General features: G+C 35.8%; 2 protein-coding genes across 4 annotated transcripts; one reads left to right on the forward strand and one right to left on the reverse strand.

The window, feature by feature from the left end:
• Window positions 1-75: 75 nt before the first annotated feature.
• LOC107499175 (olfactory receptor 1019) lies at window positions 76-24,521 on the forward strand. The gene is made up of 2 exons (XM_016123119.2): window positions 76-666; window positions 23,586-24,521. The coding sequence occupies exons 1-2, from the start codon at window positions 76-78 to the stop codon at window positions 24,519-24,521; spliced, it is 1,527 nt and encodes a 508-aa protein (XP_015978605.2).
• LOC107499168 (olfactory receptor 5AP2) lies at window positions 12,917-18,447 on the reverse strand. 3 transcript variants are annotated; one of them, XM_036221019.1, is made up of 2 exons: window positions 18,435-18,447; window positions 12,929-13,854 (listed from the first exon to the last, which is right to left on the reverse strand). In XM_036221019.1, the coding sequence occupies exons 1-2, from the start codon at window positions 18,445-18,447 to the stop codon at window positions 12,929-12,931; spliced, it is 939 nt and encodes a 312-aa protein (XP_036076912.1). The 3 variants fall into 3 exon arrangements, with proteins under 3 accessions (XP_015978591.1, XP_036076912.1, XP_036076911.1); XM_036221018.1 differs by lacking the exon at window positions 18,435-18,447 and adding an exon at window positions 14,410-14,422; XM_016123105.1 differs by lacking the exon at window positions 18,435-18,447 and having other exon boundaries at window positions 12,917-13,900.
• Window positions 24,522-25,978: the final 1,457 nt, after the last annotated feature.

Here is a 25,978-nt window from a genome sequence, read left to right on the forward strand (position 1 = left end):
TCAATAATCAGTAACATGATTTGCATCTTCACGTCTTCCCTGTTTCCGTTTGTTTCAAGAGCAGACGCTCAGAAAATGCCCATCAGGAACGACAGTGCAATCACAGAATTCATTCTCCTGGGGCTCACAGACCGCCCTGAACTCCAGCCTCTCCTCTTTGTGCTGTTTCTGCTCCTGTACCTGGTCACCATCTTGGGCAACCTGGGCCTGGTGGTGCTGATCAGATTGGACTCCTGCCTTCACACGCCCATGTATTTCTTCCTCACTAATTTAGCCTTTGTTGACTTGTGCTACACCTCGAATGCCATCCCGCAGATGCTGACTAATTTCCTGTCAGAGAAGAAGACCATCACCTTTGCAGGCTGCTTTACGCAGTGTTACATATTCATCGCGCTGCTCCTCACTGAGTTTTACATGTTGGCGGCCATGGCCTATGACCGCTCTGTGGCCATATGCAACCCGCTGCGTTACAGTATGAAAATGTCCGCGCGGGTCTGCATCTGCCTGGCCGCATTCCCTTACGTCTACGGCTTCTCTGATGGGCTGTTCCAGGCCATCCTGACCTTCCGCTTGACCTTTTGTAGGTCCAATGTCATCAACCACTTCTATTGTGCTGACCCGCCACTCATTAAGCTGTCCTGCTCTGACACTTACGTCAAAGAGCATGCCATGCTCATATCCGCTGGCTTCAACCTCTTCAGCTCCCTCGCCATCATCATGGTGTCCTATGCCTTCATCATCGCCGCCATCCTCCGGATCAAATCAACAGAGGGAAGACGCAAGGCATTCTCCACCTGTGGATCCCACATGATGGCCATTACCCTATTTTACGGCACGCTCTTCTGCACGTATGTAAGACCTCCAACGGATAAGACTGTCGAGGAATCCAAAATAACAGCTGTCTTCTACACCTTTGTAAATCCAGTCCTTAATCCATTGATCTACAGCCTGCGGAACAAAGATGTGAAGCGCGCATTGAAAAAGATCCTCAGACGAAACATGGGCAGTGAGTGGGCAGTGCCTCCACTTTCTAATAAACCGTAACTCTAAACCTTTGGCTCAAGTGTCTTGGCATTTTGATGACCAGTTTCGTATTCTCTATGGACATGTCTCAAGTAGCTTATCGGCAAAAAAAAAAAAAAAAAAAAAATGAGCTACTCTTGTTAACTTGGGCCCCGGCGCCTCAGCATGCAGTCCAGGGTCCATCAGCAACAACGTTACTATGGAGGTTGCTATGATGCGGGAGTGCATTCGGCACCTCAAATCTGCGATATCAAATTGGTGTTTGAATCAAATCCTAAGTGATTTGTAAACACATTAAATTAGAGGAGCGGTGCTTTAAGTGAAAATTCCCCTTCGGCATGCCTGGGGCGCTGGTGTGCTCCTATCGTTTTTCACCGTAGACAGGATGAAACATGCTCTCACTTCAGTATCTTGTCTAGACTATTATTCCCATCGATCTTTTGGGACTAAGAATCTTTAAGAAACAAACCCTTCTGTACTCCTCCCTACTTGCTAGGTAAAACCTGAAACTAAGGGTCATGATAGTGGTTTCCCGGTTTCTTGTGAACATGCTTATAGAATGTGCTTCTGAAGGCTCTTCTGAAGGCATGGGAATGGGAAGAGGGAAGAATAGAATGATGATTCTTTCCTAGACCTGAGTTTGTGGATCTGGTTTGTGGCCTCTGGGTCATAGGATCCCACTTCCTCTCTTTGACCTGCAACCGTGGCTCTACAAATTCAGGTCTAGAAAAAAATGACTGCTTTCTGCATCACTTGGATTTCAAAGATTTAGAATTTACTAAAGTTATTTATCTTCTTTTCTAGCTTTTAAAAATGGACGTTTGGATTATTCGTTTCACTCTCACGTTCTTTTATCATATTAAGTGTTCATATATTTTAACTAAACACTGCTTTAGCTGAAAGCTAATTTTTTATAATTCACTTTGAAATATTTTCTATCTTCCCAAAGATGTCTTTTTTAAATCTATGAGTCATTTAGCAGAGAGTGGTTAAGTGTCATACATTTGGGACTTTACAAGATATTTCATTATATTTTTGTAATTTAGTTCTCATGTCAGAGTACTTACTAGCTGTATGATTTTATTCTTGAAAATTTATTCACTAGTATTTTTCCAGCCTTATTCAAATATAATTGATATATAACATCATATAAGATTATAGCATACAACATGATGCTTTATAAATATATATTTGAAAATAATCATCACAATAAGGTTAGTCAACACATCTGTCATCTTACATAATTACAATGTTTTTTGTTGTAGTAAATAATTGGATATTTGGTAAATGGGAAGAAAGGGTAGATTACTATTTCATCTTTATTCTGTCCGTTTTCATGTGTGTGGGCAAATAAATAACGTTGGTAAATTCCATGCTTACCAGGTTTTTCATGACATATTACTTTCAAACTCCTTGACCTAATTCTTTGAACTAACTTATTACAACGCATTATATCTTGTCCAAATGATTTTATTTATGGGTTTTGTAGTTTAACCACTTTATTCTAGATATAAAAAATTTTTAGCAAGCACTCAGTAGTAATTTTGTGAAAAGGACTATACAAAACACAATCCAGACTAGGAAAATACCACAGAGACACCAAAGTCTGTGAATTATGTCATTATTTTATATCTTTATTAATTTTCAGCTGATCCGATTGAAGTAAATGGTTATCTAAAATGCAAAAATTCCATGAGAATAAACTCCTGATCATCCAAAGGAATCGGTTCAAAATAACAAACTGATACAATCACATTGTGCCAATCCCAAGATTATAATGAGTATAAACCTACATAAATTACTATTTGCCTGCAATTTTCTCTTGTAGTAATATTGCAAGTATTTATTCAGGGTGTATTGAAAAACATTCCAGGAATAAAAGTTTCAAATTACAAGTTGGGTATAAATCATTTCCAATAACTCATCCCTTGAGCCACTAATGTCTCTGAGAAAATCTTTTCCAGAATCAGATAAGAATGAAAATTCTGACTTCTGTGCTTGCGATTTCTCTTTGTATTTCTGTTTTGTACCTTCATAAATAGGACTCAGGTAACAACGGAAGCAGTTTTGAATGTTAGCATAATTTTTAGCCTGTATTTCTCTTTTTGATTGGTTAGTAGAAAACAGAAAATCTTATTAAAATTATGTGTTTACATTAATCATTTTGCTTTACAACTAGCATTTTCTCCATTCATTCAATAATTTAACACACATTCAATAACCTATTGGAGTAAATACATGACAATTATAAACATTTTTTTTAGAATATCTATTGAAAGAGGAATCCCCCCCCCAATAAAAAACTAAAATTGGTAAACAATTCAGAAGATGGACAAATACAAGCATCCTTATAGTCATTCTGGCAAAAATGAAGCTCTCATAGAATTTATAAATCTCTCTTTAAATTATTGGAGAGAGAGACCTTAGGAGCAATTTAATATTCACTAACAGATACATGACTGGTAATGAGTGTAGGATTTGTAACACGATGACTCAGAATGGTATAAACAATGGGAATTTTAGAAATTATTTAGTCCAATATGATACTGAATAAATGAAGACTCTTAAGTCTATAGAAAGAAAACCACTCTATCAAAGTGAAAAAAAAAAAAAACTTTCTAAATGAAGACTCGAAAAGAGATTTTACTAATATGTCATTGGCTAGTAGGAAGTCATGTGTATCATGATCTATAATTTAGATTAACACATTGTAATCAGGTAACGTACCTGCCTTTATATTTGTAAGACACTGGAATGGAAAATCAGGAGATGGGGAAGGTGCTGGAGTTCATTACAGCAGAGTGGAAAGTGAAGGCGTTTCTTGGGAAAGCACAGGTACGTGACATGTGTGGCTCCACCAATTCTATGACCCAGCTAGCTTTTCTCCATTTCTTCCTTTAAAATATCGTTTTACTCAGCTATTCTTGCTTCAGTGTGATCCTGCTACCTAGGACATTTCCATTTTAACTGGACCCTGAAGAGTGCAAATTTTACCCCAAATGACCATTTCGAAAAGCAATATTTCAGGTACCAGTGACACTTGAAGACGTGAGCTTTGCACTTTCCGTTATTGATTGCCATTTATTTATTTATTTATTTATTTGTTTGTTTGTTTGTTTGTTTTGAGTGGGAGAACAGGATGGATATTCTTGGGACTCCAAATTTTTATCAAGTGTTTATCATGTTTACCAATTTACCATAATAGTCACTTGTAGATTTTTGTTTAATAATCTCTACTAAACTACAAATAATGGTTTTTTTTTTTTGCACTTTACATATCAAGAAAACAAACCTATATATGTATAGATAGCCTGTGAATCAAATTCATCACATGATAAAAATGAAGCATCATTAAGGAAAAAAAAATTTCTTCACCATGAACAAAGCTGTGTTGTCTGTGTTAGATAGTTTATTTATGATCATTCCCACCCAAAGGAAAGCAATTTGACATTATTGGGCCAGTGAAAGCTAATGTGCAGTTTTATTTTGGTTATATTTCTTGAAATAAGAAACATAGACTTTAAAAAACTCATTGCTACCTACACTGATTCCTGAACACCAAGAAATTTCAAATTGGGCACCAACATCACAGGGAAAACCCTGTTTTAGAAGGATGTCCGCTTTCCTGCCTCACTAAAGTTTCAATAATTTTTTTGTATGATATTTCTTATGCAGAGAACAAATTATTCATAGGTATTATAAACCGGTTCAACAATCTCTTCATTAATTTAATATGAATTACTTGGCATTCTACATTAGGAGGTAGGAAATGTTAAGAGTCATGGAGCATCAGTTTTGTTACTTTTTTGCATAAATATCACAAAAATAAATAATCTTAACCTCAGAGCACACTGGGTACAGTAAAAATTAAATAAGGCAGATCCCATAGCCATTAAACATGAGGCTTTGACATATCCCAGCAGTGTAAGCTCTATAAGAATTTGCTTATAGAAAGAGAAATAATCTTTAGTTGAGTTTTTATTAAGTATTCCAAAATCATTCAGATACTTACCTTCAGTGGGCAAAGGTTTTAGCTCTAAGGCAGCAAGTTTGACTATGTCATAGAGTTACCAGAAATATTTTTAAATTGCCAATGATATTTCTCATATGCACAGCTGAGATCAAATATTACTTTTTATATGAGATGTTGAAAGTCATGTTTTCCAGCTACTTTTGGTCCTTAAAATGTGAATCAGGCAAGAAACTTAATTAAAGTGATCTTGGAACAGGGTTGTGGGTCAGAGACAGAATCTTAAAAAGGGAGGAGAGGGAAGACTAAAGAGGTATAGTTTTAAAAATTGCTTAACATGTAGTAATTTTAATGAACAAAAATTAAAATGTGTGCAGGTTATATGAGAGCATTGAAAATATTTGTGACTTGTCTCATCTCATATCCATGTGTATTAGTTTAGCATATGCCTTATCCCAAATAGACACATAGTTAAGCAACTGTTATCATTTGTTTGATAAGAGATGATGAGAAAAAAGGTGTTAGTATTTAGGCAGGTGTACAGATGATGTGTTCAAAGGCAGAAAAGATTTGAGTCCACGTGTGATTGATGTACAGAGCTCTGGCATTACATTGTAATCTATTTTCTTCAGAGCTCTTAGATTTTTTCAGCTTGTTCCTATTCCCTCCCACTTATGGAGTAACTTTTACATGCTCAGTATTTCCTGCAGGCAACTTTTTTGAGAACATGAATCAATGACAAGATCAAAAGTGCTTTAGGACACTACCATTGGCACTATGAATGAAGGTAGCTTTCCACGTTGTACAGAATATATCTTACTTCCTTGTATTTTCTCTAACTTTAGGGGTGCAATGATTCCAGCAAACTCTGGTGCTTTTTGTGAAATGAGGTTTTCTTACCCTAAAGAGAACATTTGAAATGCTCCAGGCTCTTTGAACAATTAAGCTCAAGAAAGACCGCACATTCTTGTCCAACTTTTGTAGCTTCAAATGTATGCGAACATATAGATTTTGAGACTTCCTGCAAGAGGGAAATCCATCCTCTCTTTTTCCCCCAAACTCAGCATTTTTCAAACTTATTTTTACCATAAACTTGTTTTGTTGCCTGATATCTAGTTGTTCCAATGAACACAATTTTGGAAACACTAATCTAAAAACTCAGGTGATGGCCAGCTTAATGTTTGTTTATTTGCTCTATTTTCTTCATTCTTAATTGTCCCCGCCCATTCAGTTGCAGGATTCTTCTAAAGGAAAATATAATAGAATAGCATAAATTGCTTGGTAAAACTGAAGTGCCTGGGCATTTGGGAAGAAATAATATTATCGAAATATAGACTTTTCTTCCTAAACTACAGAGTGTGGTCGCTAAACTTATTTACTGAAAAGGGTAGGAAATAGGCAGATTAAATTCCTATCCATTTTTAATATTTTTATTGTCTTTATTAGTTGTTTAATGTAATATGATAACTGAACTGGTGCTACTATTTAAGGCATAGTTGTCCTTATTTAAAGATTAGATGAGTATCTTCATGTCGTTACAATGGAGGATTTACATTATTAAGGCAAATATTTTCCAAATGGACTCCTCCTTCTAGTGAGTAAGGAAAGAACACTTTTTCTATCTACATAAATCCTGATTGTCTAATTATTGTATTTTCCTACTAGAGACCAAAGTTGTAGATTTAAGCCCTGCAAACTTTATTTCAAGTTAACAGAGAATGTGGGTTCTACGTTACCACTGTAATTTGAATGTGACACACATACAAACTCCAAACAAATGTCAAAGACAAATTCAATGACATGTTACCTTTTAGCTTTTAGACATGTTCACATGTCTTAGCCTGTGTTGGAGACTTTCAAGTTCTTGGCTGCTTGCTACTTTCTAAACATTTTATTTGACACAATAGAAAATTTTCTTTGCATCTATGTGAATATGTTTGATTTCTCTGCAAAGCCTCCTGTTACTGCATGTATAGCTCACACTAGCTGAAAATCATTTCTAGCTTGTCTACCTAGAAAATTATGAGTTATTTAATCCCCAGTTAAAGATTATTGTTCTTTGATTTTATCCTGATTCCTGAACTGGAGTAGTTACTTTGTTTAAATCTTTATTATTGAACTACACTTTTAACTTTAATTTTCTCTTCTTTAGTCTCCTTTATCAAGAAGGCATTAATCAGCTCTTTCAAGATAAGTACTGTTCCCAATTATCATTATTCCCCTGGCAAAGTGACTTGCACATACGTAGTGTTCAATGCTGTTTGTGTGCAAAGGTTACCTTATTATAATGATTAAATCATATAACATCTTGGAAACATCACAGAGTCCAAGTAGCAAACTTTTGAGGGTACTTGTTTCTATCTTCAGGCAAAGCTTAGACACTAGAAATAGAGTTGGTGACATTGACATTGCACAGAATTGTTATAGCACTTCAGTAAATCAAGGCTACAGATTTTTTGGTTATTCCCTGGTTAAAGATAAGTTTAAAAATTGTATTATTTGCCAAAATGTAAAATAAAAATAATAAATTCTGATACCTCTTTAAAATTGAAGGGTCTTAAGATCTTGGAACATGGGCCATGTTACCATTCAGTAAAAACTCAAGTAATTTGAGTGGCCATTTCAGATAATATCTGTCCTTTCTAAAGGGATACAGCCTTGCCTGTAATCCAGTCATCCTAAAAGTGTTTAAATTTTGAGACCATCATGTGAAGTCTGTGACAGAAAATAGTTAAATCCAAAGTATGACAGCAGAAATAAGAGAGAGACAGAGAAACAGAGACAGAGACCCAGTGGTACAGAAAATTACAAGCCTATGCTAATTCAAATTAGCTTTGTGTTCCTTCTTTGAAAAAAAAAAACCTGAATATTCCATTACTGTATGTTGAAATCACATTTATGCATAATGAGAGAGATAGGACTTGGAAGTAACTGTTTATTAAAAAGTTTAGTTTCAAGGAACATAGGATAGTTTGTTTAAAAAAAAATGTCATCTAACAGATGATCTTTTTATTTCTAACAGTGAATTTTTAAAATTGTGGTTAGTGGGTACTTTAAGTTCCAGATGCCAGAAGCAACTTCTTGTCTTCCATCACCCTGTGTCTTCAATTGGAAGGATTCTTTTTTTATTTTAAAACTTTTATTGATGGCTCGCTATGAAGGCAGGGAGATATAAAGAGGTCTCTTCTCTCAAGGAGCTTTCTGTGTTAGGAAACATCACATTGTATTTTTATGATTTGCTTCCGTGACTAGGAGCTAGGTTAAAGTTACAATATCAGAATCACAGAAGCAGGAAAGATGGCGAATCATAGAGAAGGTTATACATGTGCTATGTCTTAAAATATGGGAGATCATCTGAAAAAGAATGATGAGATGGACAAAAACCATTGGATAAGCAACAGTATTATGTATTTTTAATATGCAATGCCTGAAAAGCAGAATAAAGGGAGATTAAATACAAGATCTGGTTTAATTTCTTATCTAAAACCATAGGCTGGAACTGAAAGCCCAAATATTACTCAGTCTCTTTTAAGTGGCTGCTTTTCTATTAAGATGACAATCACTCTTTCGATGACAAAGGGATATACTAAGATCACACCTAGTATATTTTACCCTGACCCTACCAATTTAAAACATTTTCTGTTGACATTTCAGTGGTCACTTTCTGTAAAGAAAATCCAGTTCAACTGGGGAGATATCCCGGTCACGAGAATCCCAGTCGAACCAGCTGAAATCTTTAAACTTGTCCCAATCCTATTGCAGCTACCAATAAACTATGTATGTGTGGGCATTAAGAAAAGGATGTCCAACCTACCCTAGCTCTTTAAGCTCAAATGACTTACCTATTCTAAGATAAAACAACATGACACTTTATCTTCAGGATTATGAAGAATACCTCATTTTTAAATCCCAGAAACTTTCACTCCATAAGCCTTGGAGTTCTTTTTCTGTGATTCCCCCTTATATTTACCATGTAGTTTTTTCCCATTATTTTCTCCAGCAGTCTAGATTACTTGCCCCGTTTATAAACACCAGTTGACTTTGGCACCTCTATCAGGATTAAGTTCTGATATTTCTCTCCGGGTCACTGGAATAAGAGGTGGCCTTGTTTTAGTTCTCTGGACATATTTTGGCTCAGCCTACTCCTTATCACCTGTCTTCTGGCAGTTACGTACACCACCATCCAATCATGAGAAGAAGTTGAAGTCATTCCTCCCACTACTTGGCCTTTCTCTGTCCCACCTACTTTCATACTGGGCTTTATACCTTTGAATAGGGATATTTGGTTATTTCCACAGGTTCTGTGGAATGAATGGAATTTGTACAGAGTGATCATGTTCCTCAGAATGCCTGGGGTGTTTGGTCCAGCTCCTTTACCAGCAAACAAAAAACAAACAAACAAACAAACAAACAAAAAGCTCCTTGAGAAAATGGAATGGAACCAGGATAAATGAAGGTAGATTTGGTCATTTCTAAGTGTCCTATACCCTGAAGGTAACAGGCATTTAGAGAAGTGCAAAAACTATTTAATGATCCTGAGACTCCATTGAACACATTGAATAAATTAAATGGTAAACAAGTGATCAGATCCTGCCTCTAAATTTCAGAATTCCACTCAAAATCTGACCCCTACTCATTTCTACTAGAATAAGGTTTTCACTGCATTCGTTAACTTATTTATGCAATAAAATTGAGTGAATTTGTTTTATGGAGGAATAGCCAACAAAATCAGTCTTGTTACCTCCTCATGCAGCTTGCAGCTTGAGCTGGGGGAAACAGCTACTGTACGGTGAGGTGAAAAAAGTAAACTCCAAAACCTATTTATTACCTACAAGTCTTATGGGACCTGCTGCTCCTTTCCAACACTTTCCTTATTGCAGTTTTTTTCCTCCTATCATTGCTCACTCTGGCCCATACCTATTTGTCTTCTTACTATACCTTCAACAAACCAAGGAGAATCTTATCTCTGGCACTTTGTATTCCATACCTGGAATGTTCTTTTATAGACGTTCATATGATATCCCTATTTGGGCATTGCTTAAATGTTATTTCCACAGAGAACTCCTCTCCGACTCCCACGTCCTATTCTATTGCCTTCTTCACTTGTCTTCAAAGCACCACTCATAGGTATGCAAAGCACACACACCCACACACACACATACTTATGTACACATGCATGTACATTTGGTTTAGACAGTAAAGTCTTTCTCATTTGAATATAGATTTCATGAGATCAGAAACTTTATCTGATTTCTTACCTTCTAGATTTCCAGTACATGTTATATCTTATTTTTTCCACTAATAGATTTTTAAACAGCTCCGTTGATGTATGCATATGTTCCAATTCATCAAATTATACATATTAAATATGTGAAATTTTTAATATATCAACAAATAGTTTTTAAGTGGATTATAGTTTTAAAAAATATGAAGAGTATTCATTTTCTTGTTCCAAGCACAAACTAAGGAAGTATAACAGAAAATACCACTTGTAATTTACTCATAGAGAAAGATATTTAAGCCCAATGACACATAAATACGATGTTAAAATACAATTCCTCTTCATATACAAAACATGATTATTTGATAGATGTCCGAATATGATAACTAAGCAAAGACAGATAATTTCTTAACCTTTTAATGTGTCCCTGGATGCCAATATATAAATATAGAACTCAGAGGTCAGAGCTAAAGATATGGATTCTATAATCATAGCAGGCTTCTTAAATCACCTACGAAGTGGATGCAAATGGAGAACCAATGTTCCAATGAATGCATGTAAAGGATTATATCTTTGTCTCCAAGATTTGGAGGTCAACATGAAGAAGGGGAAGAGCCATCAGAATCTGAGAAAAAGTGGCCATGGAGGCAGAAAGACAACTGAAAGAGTGAAGTTGTACAGAAACCTGAAAAAGAGTATTTGGGGGATAGCTGGAGGAATTAACTATGTGAAATCCCACTGAGATAGCAAGTAGAAAGTAAGATAAAGGGTGATCTTTGGATGCAGTTGTGTTAAGTTTTCATATGTCATTGAACAAGATCAAGTTCAATGGAGAGATGATACAAAAATACAATTGGAACATTATGTGTTATGAAACACATATTATGTGTTTATTGAAAACTGTGTAAAAGTTTGAAAGTAGGGACAACGACCAAAGGTAGTACTTTTGAAAAAACATAATAGTAAGAGGATCAGAAATAAGTTGGTGACTGGATGGGACTTTCAGTCAAGGAAATTATTAAGAAGGAAAATATTAGATGATGTTTGTAAACAAATAAGAATATTTCAGCAGAGTTTGAGAAAGTGATGCTTGGGAAGAGTAGACATATAATTTCTAGATTAAAGTTCAGAGAAAGCTCCAAAGGTGTGAAAGAACGATCTTAGGTAGAAGCAGGGATACATTATTCATTATGACAAGAGGGAAGAAAAATGTATGTTTAAATGATCTTATTTAAATATTTATATTTTGGAGGATGAATTATGAGGCAAGATCAGAAACAGAGAGTGAAATTCCGAGTGGTTTTCTCTAATTATACTAAGCAGCATAAGTGTAGGACAGAACGAAGAAACAATTAAGTTTAACTAAGTTGGGATTTAATTGGATGAACAGAATGGAGAGAAAGGGGAACCATGTAATTGAGGGTGATTGGAGCTGAGTCATTATATAATGGACGATGGGATCTCAGTGGCTCAATAGTGACATATGGAGACAAGAGCAGTGAAAAATTAGTGATAAAGTGCCATTTTTCTTAGATTTGTGAATAAGAAGCAGTTGAAGGGTGGCTATTACAGGAGATGACTTAGAATAAAAAGAAACATGAAGGATTCCAGCCATGGTACAGTTCTGAATGTCTTTGAAAGAAACTTTGATGAACAGTTGAAAGTGGAAGTTACATGGAGATGGGAAGACTATTCAGGGTTAATAGGAGGAGTCAACTCCTCCTTCGTGGCCTCTAACGTTGTTCAAGGGTGAGGTGATCTCACTTAGAGTATGTGATGCATGAGTATTCTTCCTCTTGGTCTGCAGTGGATAGTGAAATGGAAAGAAATAATGAATAAACATTTACCTAATTCCAAATCATCACTTAGCCCTCTGTCCACATGCCATCTCATTAAAAAGGTTGTTTCCCCATTGCTCCAACACTGACAGCTTCCTGCCCCACTACAATGAAGAATACATAGATAATTTAATTTGATAAATGTTTATTGTAAACTGTGTACAAATTTGAGAGATAAAAAGTTAAAGTACATCGGTTATTACCCTCAAAATATTTCAATTCACAAAGTTAGTAAAACATTCTCTTTTGTTGCTGTGGTAATCATATTATTATAATACCTAGAAGACTCTGTCTTGTATCTTATTTGGTACTCCTGACATCCTTGTGAGTGCAATAGTGTTATTATTTATAGTAGATGCCATGGTACATGAACCAGATATGCCTTTCATGGTTGAAGTATTTGTTTTTCCAGCTTCCAAGTGTATTGGCAACTGATGCTTCATAGCTGAGTTCTGCTCTTAGAACTGCTACTGCTGAAAGAAATTGTAATGCCCAAGATCATCACCCCTCCCAGTGGTTAAGCCATATCCGAAGGACCCGATACTAATATCTGGTCTTTTTTTTTCACAACTTTTACAACATTTATATATAATAAAACTGAGATTAAGAAAAGCTAAATATTAAAATTGCAACTTAAACCCAGGTCAGCTAACTCCAAGTATTGTGATATTTTACCAGACACTGCCTTCTCCTACTGTGTGAATTTATCGTATAAGCCCATGGATAAACACTTAAGACACCAGGAGATTCGGAAGTTTATCTTACTTTAAACAATCTATTTTAAAACCGGGAAAAGTATTAATATGAAAACTTAATACAAAAATTAATATGAAAACTTATTTTCCTCTACATAACAGGATGATGTGTAACATGGCTTTACAGTATGCGTTTCTGTAAGATCTTCTTTAGGGCCTCTTTTACATCCTTATTTTTCAAACTATAGATGAGGGGGTTTAGCATAGGGATCACTACTGTATAAAATACAGAGACAACCTTGTCCTGCTCCATTGAGTAGCTAGACGTAGGGCGTAAGTACATGAAGAGAATAGTCCCAAAGAATATGGTGACAGCCATAAGGTGGGAGGCACAGGTAGAGAAAGCTTTATACCTACCTTCTAATGATGACATCTTCAAGATGGCAATGAGGATACACAGATAGGAAATGAGGACAATCACAACACAGCTGATGACATTAAAACTGGAGAAAGCCATGATCACAATGCCATTGATGTGGGTATCAGAGCAAGAGAGTTTGAGCAGGGGTGGGGTATCACAGTAGAAATGGTTGATCTTATTAGAGTCACAAAAGGACAATCTGAAAGTCATTCCTGTGTGTATGGCTGCATTCCCAAAGCCCGCTAGGAATGAGGTAGCTATTAGCAAGAAGCAAATTCTCCCAGACATGAGAACTGGGTATAGCAGAGGGTTCCAAATGGCTGCATAGCGGTCATATGCCATCATGGCCAAAAGGAAGCATTCAGTCCCAAGGAAGGAGCCAAAGAAGTAGAACTGGGCAGCACATCCATTAAAAGAAATGGCCTTATTCTCAGCCACGAGGTTCACCAGCATCTTAGGAGTAACAGAAGAAGAGTAAGAGGCATCAACAAAGGAGAGGCTACTGAGGAAGTAGTACATAGGAGTGTGGAGACAGGGGTCAATCTTAATTAACACGATCATCCCCAAATTACCCACCATGGTTGCCACATAGACTAACAAAAACAATACAAAGAGGACAATTTGCAGATCTGAATTTTCCGAGAGTCCTAAGAGGATAAATTCTGTCACTTCTGTTTGATTCCTGCCTTGGACATCTTTCATATTTCCGATCATTTGAACTGCAATAAGAGAGAAGATAGAACATGGAATTTGGTCGGATAAATATATGACAAAGCTATAAACACTTTTTTGCTGACACATACACATATAAATTCTAACAGAAGAGTGCAAAGAGAAAAACATAGTAAAAAGTGTGTTGAACTTGATAAGTGCAGTCCTAGATGTGCAGCCCACTAACAAATGACCTTGAGAAGGATGACTTAATCTCCATTAATGAAGATCACTTCTGGCGTTAACTGCTTATGGGACCATTATATGAACTCATCTTTAAGATGTACCTCTTTTAATTTTTTATGATAAATTAATTTCTACATTAACATAATCTCTAGACACAACTTCTGGAGAAAGACGGCAAAATTAACTTAGGCCACTAACTATTCTTCCATAGTACTAATGAATGAATAAAAAAGACAAAATTAGTAAAATTAGTCAATAGTGTCAAACAAGAAGAAAATAATTGAATCTCCTGGGATTGCAGGGAACTTCTTACCTGAGCCTCACCACAAACCAGTGAGGGAGACAGTTAGGTACCATCCCAATAGTGTTAATAAGATTATCTTTTGTTAGATGACCTCAGCAAAGTATAGGGCTTTCTTGGCTACTCAGTGGTGAACTCTGGGCTAGAACACAGCCCTCTTAATGTCAAATTATTTGTTATTCCTTAACACTACATTACCTCTCTCTGTATTTCACTGAACAAATATGTAGCCTAAATCCTCTTCCTTGGAATAATCTTGCTGTAAGAACTTCAGAAAGAATTAAAAAGAAGAAATGGGTCTTTTTCTCTTGTCCTCAACCAGAAAATTTCCCTGAGAGTATTATTCTAACAAAAATAGTGAAAAGAATAAAGTGCCACAGACGTGTGTGTGTGTGTGTGTGTGTGTGTGTGCGCGCGAGCTAAGTACATAAGGAAAGGTAACAATGAGTAAAAATAAATACTAAAATGTACTAAAATTTATGGAGCATTTCCAGTGCTCAACATGTACTGCATGCGTATTGTTTCTGCTCTATTTTATTCAAATTCTATAAGATAGGCAGTATTATAATCTTTTTGCACATGGGAAATGGACGATACAAAAGATTAGCAACTCTTACCCAATGTCACAAGGTTAACCTAGTACAGACTAATTTATATCCAGCCAATGCAACTCTCATATTCTTATATGAGGTCATTTATAATAATAATAATTATAATAGATGTAAGCTCTAATACAAATAGCAATTGATATTGTAATTCTCAGAGCTTTGTTAATATTCCAGAATATATTTGGTTTCATTTTAAAAAGTCCATATATCTCATGAAGAGAAAATATAATTATAGTGGCTGAAAATTGTCTTTCTAAGAACTTTCATTAATTTGCATCATTAGCAAAATACCATTTGTTTTATATCTGCTGCTGTGAATTACATCCTCTGGTCTCCCCTCTACTCTGGCAAATACATTTCTTGCTTCTCCACAGTATTCCTGCCCCCCCTGCTGAGGTTTTACAGCCAACTGTCTAGTCCAGAGATTCTGATCTTGGATTTCAATTTCTAAGGATTTGTGAAAATAATAGTAAGATTTCCTGAGAATTGCTGGTGTTTAAAAAAGCCTTAAAATCACATTATTTACTGCTGCTTATCTTTCTCCCAATGACTTGCAAATTTTGTAGTAATAAAAATGGCAAAACGTTTACTTAACATACTTTCTTAGCCACTCAGTGCTCTTGGAACTTTGGGTCGATGAGTGATTGGAGAAATTAACAGAATTGTGAATTTTTCTTCATGTCAGTAAGTTACATGAACAGAACGTTCTATATCTTTTCCTTACCTTTCTTAACCGCTGGATTTCTATATGATGCCTTCGCTTGTTCCAGGTCAATGCCCAAATTCATTAGGAAAAAAATTAATAAAGTCTTCTTAGAAATATCACTCACTTAGTTTCTCTCAGGTTAAGCAGGAGGCACAGTTGGAATGAACTTCAGATGCCACCAGTTACAGGAAAGGAAAACTTGAACCCTTTACCTCTTCCTTGTCATAAAAGAGTTACTCTGCATTCAACAGAGACACTTTCTTTCTTTTATTTTCCCTTAAAGATAAGCACCCCCAGTTTGTTATCTCAGGGTAAATACATTTTAAAAGATCGATTATATTGCTGCAGAGCAGCTGTAATATTGTTTGAAGTTATTTCCAATTGTAGAGTCTCCAGACCAGACTGTGAAGTAAGCATCCTAACTCACTTTAAATAGCACATATTTCTTGTTTAGTCTCTAGAGACTGCATTCCTCATTTCACCTTATTTTAATCTACTTGTTTCTCCCCTCTGAAACTAAGGAGATCACATGTTCTTTTCGTATTTCTCTTCTTTACCCTTGGGATTCCTGAGCCCCATAGAGAGTGACTTTTCATCCACATTTCCTACCACTCTTGAACATCTTTTTTTTCTACAGAGAGTTGGCAGTCTGATACTTAATGGTCTGGTCCATTTGGGAACATCAAAAGAATCCACAAAACAGTAGTTCTAATCCCTTGAGAGTCTTGTCTTCTATAAGGACTTTGTGTACATGTAAGTTATGCTGCCTTGCTCATGGTAAGGAGCTGATTGGAGAAGGCACAAGGAGCTAACAAGAACAAGGACTGTTTTAGTTTTCGATCCTGACCCTGTGTCTCACTAATTGTGTGACTTTGGCCATTGTGCCTTAGCTGTTTCATTTCTAAGTGAGAATACTAATGTCTACTTTATAAAGTTGACTCTGGAGATAAAATAAATGAATAAATGTGAGCTGCTGTATTAAATACATATGGACAAGTGTTTAATAAATAAGAGTTTGCCCACCTTAACACTATTCCCTACTGCCCAGAGCAAGAACCAGTTATCAGCCTTTGCAGCCTAGATTGAGACTAATCAGGTTCCCCAAATACATTTCATATAAGAGACACAGAGTTTGAAACAAATTGATCAATATCTGATCACCATTTATATTATCAATGTCACTTTGAGAAGATATTCTAATTAATATGTCTCGGCACCATTTAATTAAAAGATGCATTGAATTATCTCTACAAATTCAGACAAGATTTGCATTATTGGGGTTAAATCTTAACTGCCCCCCAACTTTCTTATTGGTACCTTGGAGGGAAAATATAGTAGGCATCTATCAACACAGAGTCTGAAATATTGGCAAATAACGTAGATTTATTTAATAACTAAATAAATAAATCTTCCTCAATTAAGTGTGAATTAGTCGTTATGTGAGAACAAACTGTGATTAAATTAAATGAGATTAAGTTTTGTGTAATTGGAGTATAGATGGAGGTTGGAAGAAAGATCATGTGGCATTAAGAGGTAAGTGACACAGGATGTGAGGACCCTAGGTGATGACAGAGTGGTGGAATGAGACTTCTAGGCAACGAAGGAGTAGTTAATCGTGGACAGGATAGGTGTTAGGTTCTAGTCATCCCTGGGTTATGAAACAGGACGTCTCAAAGAGTTTTAGAATAAAAAAGGACTCATTTCTAATCCTCTCTTGAGTGTCATTCAAAGAGATACCAAGGGATGTTATAGCTCCCTGCCAGTAGGACAGGGACCATCAGAAGTTAGGCCGCAATGTAATCTCCATGGAGCATTCTGATAATTCACGCTGGATACAGAAATGTGCACTTGGTACCATAAGGGATAAACCATTGACAGGTTACAACTAGCTTTTCATGGAGAACCGTGGGACTCTTAAAGTCCAATAAGTAAACAACAAATATTTTTTGATCAACTAATAGTGGTGATGTAGAGTAATTATGATGTGATCACCCTTTTAGAGAATTATATATAATATGAATTATGAATTCCAGAAACACCTGTTCAGCCAGTCCTCTCTCATATCATAATTAGAAGATACTAGGGCTGAGTAATAATAGCAACTAATATTAACTGACTGTTAATGATTTGCCACTGACTGATACAGTGGTGTTGATTGCTGGGAGAAAGAGTGAATCAGAGGCATTGGGGTGGAAAGGTAGAATAGCTAAATGTTTACCTTAGTAAATGATATTATCTAGTACAGTCCCAGATAGCAATAAATTATCCATGCCCCATACAATTTTCACATATCCTGTCAGTTGATGTACTTAATAGAATTATCCGAGCCTTGAACTTATATCCATTTTACAAGTAAACACATTTTTCATATAAATATGGAGTATTGTTGAATGAATTTTATATGTAACAAATTTGCCACAAATGCATCTATTAAGTAATTCAAGGAGAAAAAAAAAAACACTAGCTTTGGGTTTACCAAGAGCTGTATATCATTTCAGAAATTCATATCATGAACTGAAATGTTGAAAAATTGTTTCAGATGTCTCTACAACAAACCTGTAGCAGCTTGCATTTTTAACTGTCACATTTATGGAGGTTTTTAATATATGTGCAAACATCTGTATTTTTAATTATGTAGTTAATGCCTGACCAGTTAGTTAATAAAAGATGTATTATGTAATTACAAACTGGTTTTTTTTTTTACTTCTTCTATTTAAATTATGTGCATAGGTAAATTAAATTATTTATGAGTACCATTCAGGAGCATAGAGGGAGCAATATAACTTACTTACTATAAAAATGTCATTTGGGTCTGAAAGGGTAAAGACACACTGTTCCATAGGTCGCTTACCATACCAGTCACTAGCCATCAATAGTCCCAATTAAATAGATTTTATATCATCTGGCAAAACCAAGAAAAGAGAGAAAGAAATTTCAGTAAACTAGTAAAATGTAAAGGCAACCTAATAACCTCAGGTAAACAAACATCTCCAGTTAGGAAATTTATGTGGAAGGACAGATCTCATTTATAATTACCAAATATAAAAGACCTAAGCACAACCAAATGAGAAGAAAAATTAAGAGAACATTGAGATAAGAGTCTGTGAAGAAAAAGAGTAAAACTTCAGAAACATACAAAAGTAAATTTCAATATGTATGACCACATACATGCTCTTTGATTGTAAGACTTGGTGATATAAGGTGGAAATTCTGCTAAGTTAATTTATAAATTTAATGCTGTCCCAATAATACTTGTGGGAGTGTTGGTCCACCTTTAGGAAGGGTGAGCACCACTGGGTATCCCACATGCCGCTGGCTACCACATGAACAGTTGAGGCAGATGATGGTAAAAGAGGTCAAATATATGGTAACAGAAGGAAATTTAACTTTGTGGAGTGAACGCACAATGCAATAAACATATGATGCATTATTGAATGGTACTCTTGAAACCTATATAATTTTATTAACCAATGTCACCTTATTTATTAATTAATAAATAAGGGCACTCTATATAACATGAAAGTATTAGCCTCTTTGAAAGGACTTTCAGGCATTGGCAAACAGGCTTTTGTAAATTACCATCAAAATCACACCTTTAGGCAGCTCTGGGCTGGTAGAGGGGTCCATATAGCACTTATGGGTGACTTAATCATCACAACTAGAGTGGCTCATGAAAACTCCCTTGTGCGTCTTTCTAAAATTAAGGCTTAAGGAAGAGAGAGTGAAATTCCTTGGGGGACAACAGCTCATCAAGTCTTTGGGTCTCCTGTGAATGCAGAAAAAAAAAATCATCATATTTCTTCTGGGGATTTTTTGCGAATGAGACTTAAATACTTCCTGCACACAGGAACAAAGATGGGATGAGCAAGCAGCTCAGAGACGACTACCAGAGCGACCAACCATCCTTGGATACTTCTCAGAATATTTGTTCAGTACAACCCATCAAGAAAAGAGAAGACATTCAACTTCTCATCAACAGGTAGAGAACAGGTCAGGTCACAGGTCAGTACTGGGGACAGAAAGACAAAAAGATGTGACCTATTGCGAATGGAGCATAACATTGCTCAGCACTCCTTTGAACAGGGCCTTGCCATTTTTGAATTTGAAAGGAGACATAGACTGTGGGTTTGGCTTTTAAGCACCTCATGATAAAGCTAAATTCAAAAACATGCTAGATTCAGAAAGTTCCATAGAGTTTCATTCTCCATTCCATTCATTTCACAGTTAAGAAAGCTGCATCTAATACGGCAATTCATTAAGTCCAAAAAATTTATTAGTGCAAAAAATAGAACTACAACCAGGATTCCAGACTCTTATCTCAATAGTCTCTTCATTTAAACATGGAAAAGCAGTTGATACATTGAACTCTAAAATACATTTGATCTGTATTTGCTTCTATAAAACAATATTTTTGTTGGTCTTTTAAAAATATTCTTTTATTGTTAACTATGAAATGTGCTTGTTTGCTCACTATTCTACTATGTCTTCAAGTGTCAGATGAACTTTAGTTACATGAGACTGAAAAAAAACATAAAAGTTTTTTCTTAATCAGCCCTGACTTTAAACTTTATAGCTTCATCTCTACTTGTTTTGTCATTTAATAGAAGTGCTGGTAAGAGTCCACGATACATCACCTCTATGGAATAAGCATTGAATTTTTTTTCCTGGGAGTTAGGAGCACACACTCATTGATGGAATTAAATCATCTACACACTTACACACAATTGCCAAATGCATTACGAACTTAGCCCACAGCTGACACTGAGTTCAGCAATACATATATATATACACACACACATACATACATATATACATATATATGCACATGTACACACACAAATATTCTATTGCAGAAAGTTATTAAGGCAGGTATTAATCTTATTTAACAAATAGAAAACTTATTTTAAGAAGACAGGTAGTGTGCTAGAAATCAATAGTAGCGAATGGCAAAGCCTGGATTTGTCTGTGCACTGTAAGAGAGAACAAGCAGAGTGTTTTATGATTGGTGAAACACCTTCTCGCAAACTTCTTCATTTAACCAGAACCTCGAATCTATAAGAGAAAGAGAATGATTTTTTAATCATATTTTCCAATTGAGTAAAGCACATTAGTACATACCCAGCTATGGGTCAGTCATTCCTCCTGGCACTGTGTTCTCACCAGAGATCTCACATGCTTCTAACTCCTGCAGTCTGGTATCACCCCTGGATTTTCAAGCTTGATATCTGGGTCTGTTTACTATACACAGAATGATGAGGTTGGACTAAATGAGTCCTTTCAGTGTCAACAATGATATTATTTTCTCTCTTTCTGAAGTGGAAGAACAAACTGAAAAATGGAAGGACTATGGTATGTATATATATATTTTTTTCATGGTGAGTTATTTTCAAATTCCCATATGAAGCTATAGGGAGAAAAAGAAACACAGCGCTCTACATGAAATTGGCAGTCCCAGATTCAATTGCTGATTCTGCAACTAACTCATTGTGCGACAACAAGTCCCCTCAGCCTAAGGTTTTTTTTCTCAATAACTAAAGTCTGAGATAACGTGTATTCACATGTAGTGAGAATGAGTTGAACCAGGGTAGGGGCAAGTATTTGTTCTTTTTTTTAATAGCTTTACTGAGATATAACCGACATACAATGAATTGAATATATTTAAAGTATAAAATTTGGCATGTTTTAAGATATGTATACACACATGAAATCATCATCAAAATTAGGATAGCAAACTAATCCCTCACTCTCAAAAGTTTCTTCATGCCCCATAGTAATATTCTTTACTGCTCCTCTTCACACACACCTCTACCCAGGCAATCATTGACCACTCATCTGTCACTATTTATTAGCTCGAATGTTCTAGGTTGTTATACATGAAATCATTATGTGGTATGATTCCTTTTTGCTTGTTTTTGTCTTAGCCTAATTATTTTGAGGTTCATCAATCATGTTGCATGTATCAATAGTTTATTCCCTTTAATTGCAAAGTACTATTTCTTTTTATGAACATACTATTATTTGTTTATCCTGTCACCAGTGGCTGAGCCTTTGGATGGTTTTTCTGGAATGGTTGGATCATGGGGTAGATGTGTTGTATGTTTAATTTTATACTGCGAAAGTGTTTTCCAAAATGATTGCACTATTTTACTTTCTCACCAACAGTGATGAAAGTTCCAGTTCCTCCACTTCCTTCTCAACACTTAGTGTGGTCCATGTTTTAAAACTTTAACCACTCAAATAGATGAGTAGCAATATCCCATTGTGATTTTACTTTGTATGTACTTAATGCAACTGATGTGAATATTTTTATACGTTTATTTCCTATTCATATATCTTCTTAGCTAAAGTGTCTGTTCAAGTTTGGAGCCCATTTTTCTTGGGTTGTTTGTTTTCTTAAAAGAAATGTATTTTTAAAATAACTTCTCCAAGGTTTGTCTTTTCATTCTCTGTACAAAATGATTCATACATTCCCAACATATTAAAAATGACTTTATTTGGAGTAAATATAAGTCTTTTATGAACTATAAACTCTCAGACTGCTATATGATATTGATGATTCATTATTATATCCCCTTCTTTGTTGTAGTTAGTTATATTCTATGCACAAATTGTAAGATGGGAGCATTACTTTCATCCACTTTAGGATTTAAGATAACCTATTGTGAATGTCCATGAAAGACACATTACACTATCTGCTTTCTTGTCTTTCCTAAGTGGTAAACCAGTTAAAGTAGATACACTCTGACTTCTGTCTTCAAGTTTAGGTAGAGGATGCTACTTATTTCTGAATTACTTTGTGTTTTGGTTTGGTTTGGTTTTGCCCACTTTCTTTTTAGAATTTTTCAATAGACTAAGTATTCATTCAATTAAAGAGAAAGTAGTTTAACAAATGCATGTCTCTGTGTGACCACAGAGTTGGGTAATAATTGATTTATTCTCCCTGAGTGAGAGATCTTTGAATGTTAACTTTGAACTGAGCTATGCAACAAGCTGTTGGCTAAACAATACCATTGCCCCAAGACACAGCTGTGTCTTCACTCTCATCATGCGCCATGCTCCCTGGGTGCTTCTAAAGATCAGAGAAACAAAAGGACTAATTTTGTGACTATGCATGACAGGCGAGACAGGAAAAAGAAAGGTAGGCATGAAAACGAAGAGATTTAACCTCCATCAAACACATATAGACAGAGAACAACAAAGTGAAGTGGACTCAAGAGTCAGAAAGACCCAGCTCTGCTACTTGCTAACTGTTCACTTGTTGAAGTTACTTAATATCTAGCCTTGTTCTTTTCAGATATAAGATGAATATAACAGTGGCATCTACTTCATAAGGTTGTTGTAAGGATGAAATACATAATGTGTTTAAAGCACTCGCTATAGTTAATAACTTCTACATTTTAAAAATTATTGTTGCTGCCTTTTCTAATATTGCTCACCCTCTGCTCCAAGTATTTTACTTTCCGTAAAATATGTGTGTGATGTGATGTTCTCTACTCTGAGAAAACTGTGTATTTTATTTTTTACTTTTGTGCCTATCTGTAATGAGAGTTAATATTTATTCATATCTGTGTTTATATTTGCTTTGTTTTAGAAAGAAAGAAGGGACCATCAGAACTTCTCTTCTTTACTAATTAATAAGTTGGATAAATGCACAGATCAGGTCATGCATTGGTATCACATGATAAATGACCTCAGAACACCAAGGTCTTTGGAGAAGCAGAATTTGCTATCTCCAAGACACTAACATCTCCTGTTTTGACTGGGCACCTGGAGAGAACACACAACCATCACCTTCACCAAAGTCATTTGAGTTACCCTATGAGTCGTAGAATCTAATTACTAGGAAAATTTTTAAAGATCACCCCAAATAATAAACCAAATCCAGACACACATAAAATTGAAAAGATGGATACAGAGAACCACTCAATGGTGACTGAGTTTATCTTTATGGGCATCACTCAGGACCCTCAGCTACAGATTATCTTCTTTGTCGTCTTCCTCTTGGTCTACCTGGTGAATGTAGTAGGGAATGTTGGTATGATCATCTTGATCATAACAGATACTCAGCTTCACACACCCATGTACTTTTTCCTCTGCAACCTCTCTTTTGTTGACCTGGGCTACTCCTCAGCCATTGCTCCCAGGATGCTGGCTGACTTCTTAACAAAGCGCAAAGTCATCTCCTTCTCCAGCTGTGCCACCCAGTTTGCTTTCTTTGTAGGTTTTGTGGATGCTGAGTGCTATGTCCTGGCTGCCATGGCCTATGACCGTTTTGTGGCCATCTGTCGACCTCTCCACTATAGCATTCTCATGTCTAACCGAGTCTGCTTGGCTCTCATGCTAGGCTCTTACCTGGCTGGCCTGGTGAGTTTGGTTGCTCACACTTCACTCACCTTCAGTTTGAGTTACTGTGGTTCCAATGTCATCAATCACTTCTTCTGCGAAATCCCACCACTATTGGCCCTCTCTTGCTCAGACACCTACATCAGTGAGATCTTGCTCTTCAGTATTTGTGGCTTCATTGAGTTCAGCACTATCCTCATCATCTTCATCTCCTATGCCTTCATCTTTGTTGCAATCATCAGAATGAGCTCAGCAGATGGCCGCCTTAAGGCTTTCTCCACCTGTGGATCTCACCTCACTGGCGTCACACTTTTCTATGGCACAGTCATGTTTATGTACCTGAGGCCAACATCCAGCTACTCCCTGGACCAAGATAAGTGGGCCTCTGTATTCTATACTATTATCATCCCCATGTTAAATCCTATGATCTACAGTTTACGGAACAAAGATGTGAAAGCAGCTTTCAAAAAATTAATTGGAAAAAAGACTCAACAATAACAAAAAAAATGTAAATGTGTTATTATAACAGGTAAATGATAATGGTAGAAGGATGGTGATATGAGATGAAAATGCAAATAACTTTCCAATAATCACTATCTAAGTTACTATTTATTTGCTGAGTGAATCTTAATTACTAGAAAGTTTCCTGAAACTCAACTCTATGATCTGAAAAAATTATAACTTAATATTTTTGAAAGACATGCTGAGCAAGATTCATTAGCTTTTTATTTAACATTGGGTTACATATTGATTATAAATGGAGACAAAAGTTGATAGGGGGAATAAATAGCCAATTACCTTACAACATATTTTTTCAGAGCCATAAGAAATGACAAGCATAAATGTTGACTATTTCTCTACTCTGAAAATTCAGTTAAATACATGGGGAATAGGGATAGCATAAGGAATGACTTAAATCAGCCCAGGATCCATCTACTCATATTCAGCAAAACCTTGTAAATGCTAGATACATGCCAGGTTATGGAGCATACAAATATAAGGCATACATTTGCCAACAAAGAGTTTATTGTGCTTTCAATTATTGCATTAACTCTCTGAACTGCTGTCACCTTTAATCAAGAGCCTTTTCTTTTCTATCTTCAGTCTTCCCTTCTGGAAAGTAGTTGGTTTTACCAAATAATCACTGGAACTCTTTGATCTCCTCTGCCTAATATTTAAAGGGGTGAACATCTAAGTTTTGTCAGCTTCACATATTGACATCCTTTCAGCCCTTGGGGAAACTGCAGGACTCTAGGACCCCATGAAAGATACAGTTTGGGTCAATCACTAAGGCTAATGATAACAAAGTTGTAATGTCTATAGGATTAGTTGTCCTGCTCCCATCTGAAAGTTTCTCTATGCCTTTTTTTCTTCTGATATTCTTTAGATCCCTGACTTTTCCTTGGGTGTCAAGGGTCTCCCCGCTTTCCACCATCATCCCCAGGTCTTTATTCAAGAATAGTCTAATTAACCCTGATGTATCAGTGATTGATAATAGATGATATAACTCCTTTTTTGTGTGTTCTCAAAGCTACAAAATTTTAATTAAGAAGCAAGAATGTCAGGTGTCAACAGCAGGTAAAGGCAGAAGACTGGGATCTGAGGGAAGCTAAGTTTTATCAGATATGCTGAAGCTCCATCACACCATCAGTTTTAAATACTTACAATTGGTAATCTTTCTACCCCAATCTTTCCTCCATGCAATGTAATCAAGTTCAGGAAAACACAATGCTTGTACTAAAATGTGGAGAAGCTACATTCATTATGAAAGACACCAAAGGTTTTAGAGATAAAAGATGCAGGATTTACCAAGCTCTTTAAATGGGTGTCATAATAATGAGTTGCAACTATACCAGTTTACAATTACCCAATCACATCATGAATTTCCAAAAACACATTCGTCTCGTTACATTATAGAGAAAGTATAGTAGCTAATAGACAGATGTAGAGTTGGC

This window comes from Rousettus aegyptiacus, unplaced genomic scaffold, assembly GCF_014176215.1.
Source record: "Rousettus aegyptiacus isolate mRouAeg1 unplaced genomic scaffold, mRouAeg1.p scaffold_m13_p_5, whole genome shotgun sequence".
NCBI classification, from domain to species: domain Eukaryota; kingdom Metazoa; phylum Chordata; class Mammalia; order Chiroptera; family Pteropodidae; genus Rousettus; species Rousettus aegyptiacus.

Excerpts from the sequence above, each read along its gene's own strand:
- LOC107499168 (XM_016123105.1), bottom strand. The coding sequence starts at position 13,882 with ATGATCGGAAATATGAAAGATGTCCAAGGCAGGAATCAAACAGAAGTG.
- LOC107499175 (XM_016123119.2), top strand. The coding sequence starts at position 76 with ATGCCCATCAGGAACGACAGTGCAATCACAGAATTCATTCTCCTGGGG. Across the intron at positions 667-23,585 it reads ACACTTACGTCAAAGAGCAT|ATGGATACAGAGAACCACTC; the intron begins GCCATGCTCATA and ends AAAATTGAAAAG.